The 8,855-nt window shown below is 44.4% G+C and overlaps 1 protein-coding gene across 1 annotated transcript; it reads left to right on the top strand.

Annotated features, from left to right (window-relative positions):
- The first annotated feature begins 2,593 nt into the window (after positions 1-2,593).
- Positions 2,594-8,572, top strand: LOC108605116 (trithorax group protein osa). Its single transcript, XM_033294498.1, has 3 exons — positions 2,594-2,669; positions 4,721-5,904; positions 6,995-8,572. Exons 1-3 carry the CDS (start codon positions 2,594-2,596, stop codon positions 8,570-8,572), a joined length of 2,838 nt encoding a protein of 945 aa, XP_033150389.1.
- Positions 8,573-8,855: the final 283 nt, after the last annotated feature.

The raw sequence follows: 8,855 nt of genomic DNA, 5'->3' as shown, positions 1-8,855 counted from the left end.
TGACTCAAGCGAATTCCACAAGATGTTGCAAGCAGCTTCAGCTTCGATTGCTGCCACTCAAAACGGAAGCAGGCTGCAGCTTCGATGCCCAATGCTAAATGCTGATTAAATATTTGATTAACATCAATTTTGTTAGCGAGCTTCGAAATGAAAGCGTTACCAACTGAGCTATAAATAAATTAAGCAACAAAATATGCAAAGCAACATCATTAACCAAAAAAAAAAAAGACAGCAGACAAATGTAATTATGTCCAGCGGGTAAATTAATTAATATATCAAAATGAAACTATGAGAAAATTTTGTAAATAAAAATAAATAAATTAATATGGCAAATAATTTATATATGAGCTTATTTTTTCTAAATAAGTAAAGCTTATGTAATTTATTTTGTGGTTCTATTGTGGCACATGCAACATGTGGCAAGTGCCGCCGCCGCAGCTTGTCAAACAAGTTGCGCGCTATCTCACTCGCTCGCGCTATTGCTTGCTCACTCGCGCTTCTGTGCGTTGCGCATTCGCCCAATTGGCGATCCCTTCAACTCTTTGCAGCTTCGCTCGCTCGTCTTTTTATTTACTTTTGTTGTTGTTGTTGTTGTTGGTTTTTTTCGCGCTCGTCGCGCTCGCTTACAAAATTTCTTCACTTTCGGTTTCGAGTTTGCCGTCGACTGCGCAGTCGACGTCGCTGCCAACGCTGCTGGCGGCGGCTATTACCTACATATATGAGCTGGCGTTATCATCTGAGCGGCAGCATTTGAAATTCGACAGTGAGCACTAACGGAGCGGCCGAATCCGAATCCGAATACGTCTCCGAATCCGATCCGTAGACCGTTAACTTGCTTAACTTGCAACGCGTCTCGTGTGGCATCCAAAGAAATTGTTCGACTTGCATTTTTTTTTTTCAAACGAACGTCGCGTGTTTGCAAATTGTTTTGTATAATTTTTTTTGTGTGCCAAAAGTGTTGCAAGCCAAGGATAACGCAGCTAAAGGATAACAATAGACAGCTAGAGACTGGAAAGCAGCCAACATGGTAATAATTTAAACAGAGAGAGAGAGAGCGAGAGAGAGAGTCAAGCAGTCCAGACTAATTGCAATTAATTTGCAAGGATTATAAAAATATTAAAAGCCAAGAGCAGCTGCAATGGACTCAAATGGCCAGCAGCTCATCAATGAGCTTAGGCTATGAAAATTTCCACATATGCATGCATGACTTTTATTTTGTTGTTGTTGTTGTTGTTGTGCTTTGACCTTGTGCCTGTGACCTCGACTCTGCAACTTAATTGATAAGGGTCTCTATGTCTAATGCATAGACAAATGAAAATTGATGCCAGAGCGAGCAACTTGCTCCATTGCTAGATTATTCATTATGCGAGAAGTCGAAACAGAAACCGAAAGCCAAAGCCAAAACCAAAGCCCAAAGCCTTTTGGGCTGTACGCATAATTAATTCATGATCGAAATTGATTCATAAATAATTCGCATTTGCTAGTTAATGTTTGTCTATGTGTGCGTGTGTCTGTGTGTGTTTTGTTATTTGCTGAACTGGCAAAGTTTAATTAACGCAGATTACCGTTACTCGCTTTTGAGCGGAAGCTGAGCCAGCTGGTGACCAAAAGGGAATGTTAATTGCAATTTGCTGTGGCTCGTTCTGTTTGCCACTTTATGTTGCCACACACATTTTTTTGGAATTTTTTTTGTTTTTTTTTTTGCCAGCCAATGTTGGTGGCTGGCTCATCTTCAAAACGAATTTATCGTTTTCTCAACGAGAGTGAAAGTTCGCTTGTTGTTTTGTCAATTGTTTAGCATCAATAACAAATATTTGTAGGCTATGCTAATGAACAGAAATCGGTCGAAAGCTGCTCAATGTCAACAGCAGTTGCTGGCAGCAGCAGCAGCAGCAGCAGCAGCTACAGCTGAGGGCGTTCAGTTAAGCAAGTGGGCGTGGTTGTTTAATAAAAATTTTTGCTCATTCTGTGACTGACTCAATGACTTGCCACAAAGTCAGCAACAACAACAACAAGAGCAGCAGCAGCAACATGCGGGTCACTTCACACGCTTTACAGACAATGGGCGTAACACGCCCACCGCCCCAACTCACACCGCGCGCTTTAGTCAGCTCAACCGCAACAGCTTTGAATTTTATGCACGTAACTTCACTTGTTGGCATTTTTAATTGTTTGCCATTTCGCTTATAATAACTTTTTTTATTTTATATGCATATCTGCTGTTGTTGTTGTTGTAATTTCACTTGCATTTGTGACACCTACTCATCTGCAAAAGAAGAAGCAGCAGCAGCCGCCGCCGACGCCGCCAACGACGCCGCTGCTGCTAAGGTTCATGTCTTGGCTAACTGACAGCAGCAAAGTGAAAGTTTTTTTTTCTGCTTTTGTTTTCTTCCATTTACTTCTTACGTTATTTTTCGGCTGCTTCTGCCTCGAATCGAATTGGTGGTCAGCCACTTGGGCAGCGCTTATGACATTTAAATGCTGCTTGCCAAATTGTTGTTCATTATGCTTATTGTTGTTGAAATTGTTGTTGCTGCTGCTGTTGGAATTCAATGCGCATCGCTGACCATTCGGATCTTCCAGCTCTTACGCAATGCCAACAATTGGAGAAAGGGGCACTCAGCAACTCAACGACAACAACAACAACAACAACAGCAACAACAACAACTGTAAGCATTTATTCATACAATCAAGCTTTTGTCTGTCTGTTCATTGGCTTTGTTGTTAGTAACTGCGACTTATGTAAGGCAATAAGTTAATTAATGCAACTTGACTGCAATTCTTAAGCTGCAAATATAATTATGCAATTATACAAGCTGCTATAAAATAATTGTTGTATTTATTTAATTGTTGCAAAGTGTGATTATAAATTGCAAACAATTGTTGAAATTGTTGTTGTTGTTGCTTGTTAAACATCAAACGCAACTAAACGACGCTTGCTACATTGTTTTGTTAATTATATTTGACTTGTAAGCGTTTTGTTTTTATTTTTTTGGCAATTTTGCGTGTTTTTTTTTTAAATTTTGTTGTTGAATTATTGATGTTGAATGTTTTGTTGAGATGCTGAGTTTGAGGCAATTATGTTTTAATTAGAGCGTAATGCTTGCTCCGTTTGTTTTGGGCTAACCGCTGGCTAATTACGTCGGCTGAGCTGCTTAGAGGGCGGGCGGCTTGAGGGGCGTGGCGGTCAGAGTTACCGCATTAACTTGTTCGGAATGACAAATGCCAAATTAGCGCAAATTATTGCAACAGCGCAAAACCCACAAGACGCTCAGACAGACAAACGAAATTGACAACTGGCCCGCAGGTGGAAGCAGCAGCAACCGAATGGCTCTGAGGCAACTGCCACATGCCACACACACACACACAGACACACATATCAATGCCCTTAAATATTTACATTAATGTGCACGCAAGTCGCTCAACGCTCGTCGCTCAACCCTCAACCTCAAGCTTAACTTGCAGCCTGAGCTGGGATTTGTTGCTTCACTTGTTATGCGTCGTGACATGGAGAACCTTTAAGCCTTTAAACCTTTAAACTGCAAGTCAGCTAACAAGTTTGCAGTTCATTAAGTTGAAGTTTAACTAAGCGACGTATAAATATTTTTAGTTATTTATTTATTTGCCTAAGCGACAGCGCAACTTAAGCAACTAATCTGTATGAGTTCTTACTTATGCGGCAAATTAATATATTATTTATTTATTTAGCATTAGTATTATACAAAAATAATATAATAACTTAAATAGGCTGTTCTAAATATTAAATACTCAGTTATTGCTAGTTAAAGTTTGTTGCTAATATTTCTGCCTTTGCAGCAGCAAGCTCAACTTTAATTGCTTGCTATATTTATTTATTTTATTATTTTAAATTATATAAAATATTGTGGCGTATTATTTTTAACGCTTGGAGTTATTATGAAGCTTTGAGTTGATCAATTTTAGCTTCAATTTGCTGTGCTGAAGTTAAAGAAAATTTTTTTTATTTATTTACAAGTTTAATTATTATACCAAAATAATTAATAACTAAGTTAAGCAGTACGCAACTTTTTTTAATTAATATTTTTGCCCTTGCTTTTATTAGTCGCAGCAAAAATATCAGCATTAAAATAATAATTATTTATTTCTTAAATTCTATAAAATCGCTTAGCATAATATTGAGGCAGCTTGTCAATTTTAGTTGCTTTTAATTTGACTTTGCTTTGTGTTTTTTAGTTGTTAATAAAATTGATAAAATTGCTTGCAAAGAAATTTTACTACTTTTACTAGCATAAACTTTTAGCTAAAGCGTATAAAATTCCTTTCTAAGACACTTTGTAGTTTATTTTAATTGAACGAAAAATGTTGTGGCTGCCAAAATTTACAATTTCGCTTAGAGTTGAATGGAGGTTTAAATTTCGGTAAATTACTTTTGACAAAGCAATTGAGTTGCTCTAAAAATATGAGACGAGGCTACTGAATTAAGAAAGACAGAGAGAGCAAGAGAGACAGAGAGAGCGAGAGAGACAGAGAGAGCGAGAGAGACAGAGAGAGCGAGAGAGAGAGAGAGAGAGACAAGCAGATAAAGTCAACGAACTACAAACAAATTCAAATAGAAGTTCTTAGCTGCTTTTTATACTTGATATGAGAGCATAAAATTATTAAAATATTTAAATTATTCAAGCATTAATTAATTTGTTATTATTTATAAATATTTTTTAGATGCTGCTACGTTCAACTTTAGCGCTAGTGATTTGCGCTTGCGCCACCCAAGCGGTGCTAGTTGGAGACTTGAACCGCGGCGGCGGCGGTGGTGGTGGCTTCGATAGCTATGGCCCACCACCGCGTCCAGCGCCACAGTATGGCGCACCACCACCACAGCATGTGCCACATCGCGAGTACGGCGTGCCACAGCAGATTCCATTCCGGGAGTACGGACCACCAGCGCTCAAGTACGGCCCACCCAAGCTGAACTTCTTGGGTGGTGGCGGTGCCGGCGGCAGCGCATTGCACGAGCAGATTAAGATGCACTTTGGAGTGCCCAAGCCTTACTATGGACCTCCGCATATACAGCACAAGCCGGCACCACAGTACGGACCTCCACCACCGAAGGTGGTGTATGGCCCACCGAAGCCACAGTATGGCCCACCACCGAAGCCACAGTATGGCCCACCGCCACCACTGAAGCTGCAGCATCGCCCCGCACCACAATATGGACCACCCAAGCCACACTACGGCCCACCACCACCACAATCGCTGCCAGCACCACATCCCGCACCGCTGTTCAAGCCCGCCCATCAGCCCGCCAGCAGCTACGGCCCACCCGCCTCCGGGCCACTCAACCTGCCACCCAAGCCCGTCTACGATACACCACCCAACTATGGCCCACCACCACTGCCCATCAATGTGCCTGGACCACAACCCGGCGGCTTCAATCGCGCACCCGAAACCACCATCATCCTCAGCGGTGGTGGCGGCAACCATGGCCAGCAGCTATCCGGCGGTCCAGTCAAGCAGGTTCAAATCCAAATCGACGCCTCTGGCCACACCCACAGCGTCAGCGGCTCCCAGGCGCCCTTCCACACCGCCTGCGATGGCTGGAAACCCATTCCAGCGCCCATTGGCGCCTACGTCGAGCAGAACCACATTGAAACCCAAGGTGGCTACAGCCATGTGGCCCAGGCCCAGGCCCAAGCTCAGGCTCAGGCTCAAGCTCAAGCTCAGCTGCACTCGCAACAATCCTTTGGCACTCAATACAGCATTGGAAGCAGCAGCAGCGGCGGCGGCAGCATTGTCGATGGTCTGACGGATGAGCAGCTGGTGGCTGTGGCGCTGCAAGGCGAAGGCGGCAATATCATCACCACAAGCGGCGGCGGCGGCGGCGGCAATGATGGACGTCTCAACTCCATTGAATCCGAAGCGCTGCAGGTGCGAATTGAATAGAATATAAAAGCGATGAAGAATACCAAAGAGAAGAAGAAGATCATTAAGGAAGAAGAAAGAAAGAACTTTCTCTTTTGAGTCCAATATATAAATAGATAGATAGTTATATAGAGAAAAGACTGGATTAACTTAGCTGGGTAATGCTTCAAACACCACTGCTATGTATTGAAGAAAAGGAGGAGCAGAGGAAAGAAGAATAAGAAGAAGCTTGAACTCTTCTTTTTCTCTAGAGTGCGATTGATAAATAGTTGTTGAATATAGAGGAAAGACTGGATGAGCTTAGCTTAGAAATGCTTCAAACACCACTGCTATCCTACTGTTATATTTTGTAGTATCTTCTTTTTTTCTATATCTCTTCGGACCCATTTTGGACTTTGAACGTTTATAGCTATAAGAAAGTTGTCAAATATATCTGGGAAATTGTAGCTGCTAGAACTTGGCCCGATCATCAGCAATACGTATTTCCGAATAAGCTTTGCTTCAGTCTTATTCCAAATTCCATTTGGAATAGAGAATTCTACCAAAAACATTTAGAATGGATACAACAAAACGATATACAATTATATGAAGCATTTTCTCAACTCGCAACTGCAATTCTATATGAAATGTAGTCCGCCCAGTTTTGCTTAAATTTCATTGTAACAATAAGGAAAAATATCGAAGAAGAAGAAGAAGAAGAAGAAGAAGCTGCTGCTGCTGCGAGTTTATTAATTTTAATTTCAAATTTGTTTTGACCAAGAAGTTGGTCAGAGAGAGCCTAAGCCTAAGGCTCAGTTTGAGCTTTTCATATGTAGAGGTCCTAGACTCACTGGGGTTCAATCTTTGTCTTGTGTCTCAAAGTCAAAAGTGTTAGCCAAATGGCATTTACAGTTTATAGCAAAAGATCTAATGAAGCTTTTGTCAATTGTCTTAGAATCTTCCGAAAAGAAAGTGCACACATTTATTTCTTCGGAGCTGTAGCTGAAGGAATAAGCGTAGATAGAATAAATATGTAAATAGATAGAATGGAAAAGTTTTATGAACCTGAATTTAAATTCATAAGTTCACCTACTAAATGTTTTTTTGATGTTTTCAGCTCTCGCTTGGCTCCATTGACGACAGTTACTCGAAGCCGCCAGCGGACTCCTTTGCTCCTGGCTCTGGACACGCGCACAAGTATCAAACGATTGGCAATGACTTGCCACCACCAGCAGCACAGTATGCAGCACCACCACCACCGCCGCCGCAGTTTGCTGCACTCAGCAGCAGCCAGTCCCACGCCCAATCTCAGTCCCACTCCCACTCCAATGTGAATATTCAGTACGGCGCACCCTCGGGCAACCCTCAGCCGTATCCACAGCATGGCGCTGGTCAGCCAAACAAGCCCGTTGCCTATCGCCCGCCCGTGCCCGCTGGTCTGCTGGAGTCCATTGGCGCCACTGTGCAGCATTTGGATCAGTTTGGCGTCAAGCCCGCCCAGCAGCCAGCCACGTATATTCCACCAGCGGCCCATGAGCTGCCCGTGAATGCACCTGCGCCCAGCTACAATCCACCACAAGCATTGCAGGCACCACCACCACCGCAGATCATAGTGCAGCAACAACTGCCGCAGCCACAGCCCGGACCAGCGTTCGGACATCAGAAGCAGCAGTATGGACCACCACCACCACCACAGTTCCTGCCACCACCCAATCAGCAGTATCTGCCCGCACCACCAGCAGCTGTCTTCTTGCAGCAGCAGCAGCAGCAGCAGCAACACCACCAGCAGCACTTGGAGCACAGCTTCAGTGGCTCACAGCATCAGCAGCAGCAGCAGCAGCAGTTTATTCATGCCCAGGGCTTGCCGCTGGCTCAGCAAGCGCCGCGCTTTAGTCACGGCCCACAGCAGCAGTTGGCACCACAGACGGTTGTGGTGCACGACTGCGGCCATGGACCCAATCTAGTCAGCAGCAATGGCTACCAAATCCAACAGCAGCAGCAGCAACACTTTGGCAGCGTCTCTGCCGCCTCAGCTGGCGCCTACAATGCCATTGCCCAGAGCATTCCCGTGGCGGAGCAGCACACGCAGTTCGTCACCGGACCCGCCGACAGCTACGGCCCGCCGCCCTCGGGCAATGACATTGACTTCGATCACAGCGGCTATGCCTCGCAGAAGTCGCAGGTGGCGGCGCTGCCCGATGGCACTGATCCCCAGCAGCTGCCAGGACTGGATGGCCTCAATGTCATCTCGGCGCAAAAGTCGCAGAGCATTCAGCTGAATGCAAATGCGCCCACGCAGAATTTCCAAGTGCAGTTTGGCAGCTCACTGAGTGCCGCCCAGTCGGGTCAACAGCAGCAGCAGCAACAGACGCAGCAGAGCATTGAGGATGGCGCCAATCATGAGGAGATACTCTCCCAGGGATTGCTGCAATCCATACTCACGGCCATTGAGCAGCCGCAGCAGAACCACAAGGCGCAAAGTCGCTCCGATGAGCAGCACCCCAAGGAGCAGGCCGAGGCGGAGGAGGAGCAAGAGCAAGAGCAGGAGCAGCAGCTGCTCCGTTCTGATGCCTCCAATCAGGTTGAGGTGCGTGTGCTGCCCAATGGAGTTGCAGATGAGGGAGAAGAAGAAGAGAAGCCAGCTGTGGTCAAGCAAATTGAGCCCATTGTGGTCGATGAGGAAGCCAGGCATTGAGCCTGCCAGTCACTGCTCTCAGTTGCAGCAGCTTTAAACACACACACACACACACACACTGAAACACACACACACACACTCATTCGCTATTGCTTATATTTATTGCTGCCTCATTATCATCGTTTAGCGTATTCATAGATTCGTATTCGTTATTTCTACGAATTGCCATAACAAAGAGTTGATAACACACACAAAGACACACACACACACACACACACACATGTATGTGTATGTATAGAAGCTAGAAATGTGAGTCACATGCATATTTGCAATTGCCAAATAT

Source organism: Drosophila busckii, chromosome X, assembly GCF_011750605.1.
Source record: "Drosophila busckii strain San Diego stock center, stock number 13000-0081.31 chromosome X, ASM1175060v1, whole genome shotgun sequence".
Lineage (NCBI taxonomy): Eukaryota > Metazoa > Arthropoda > Insecta > Diptera > Drosophilidae > Drosophila > Drosophila busckii.
The sequence above is the reverse complement of the archived record's forward strand: the minus strand, read 5'-3'. Positions and strand labels throughout refer to the sequence as shown.

Excerpts from the sequence above, each read along its gene's own strand:
- LOC108605116 (XM_033294498.1), top strand. The coding sequence starts at position 2,594 with ATGCCAACAATTGGAGAAAGGGGCACTCAGCAACTCAACGACAACAAC. Across the intron at positions 2,670-4,720 it reads CAACAGCAACAACAACAACT|CGCTAGTGATTTGCGCTTGC; the intron begins GTAAGCATTTAT and ends GTTCAACTTTAG. Across the intron at positions 5,905-6,994 it reads TTGAATCCGAAGCGCTGCAG|CTCTCGCTTGGCTCCATTGA; the intron begins GTGCGAATTGAA and ends TGATGTTTTCAG.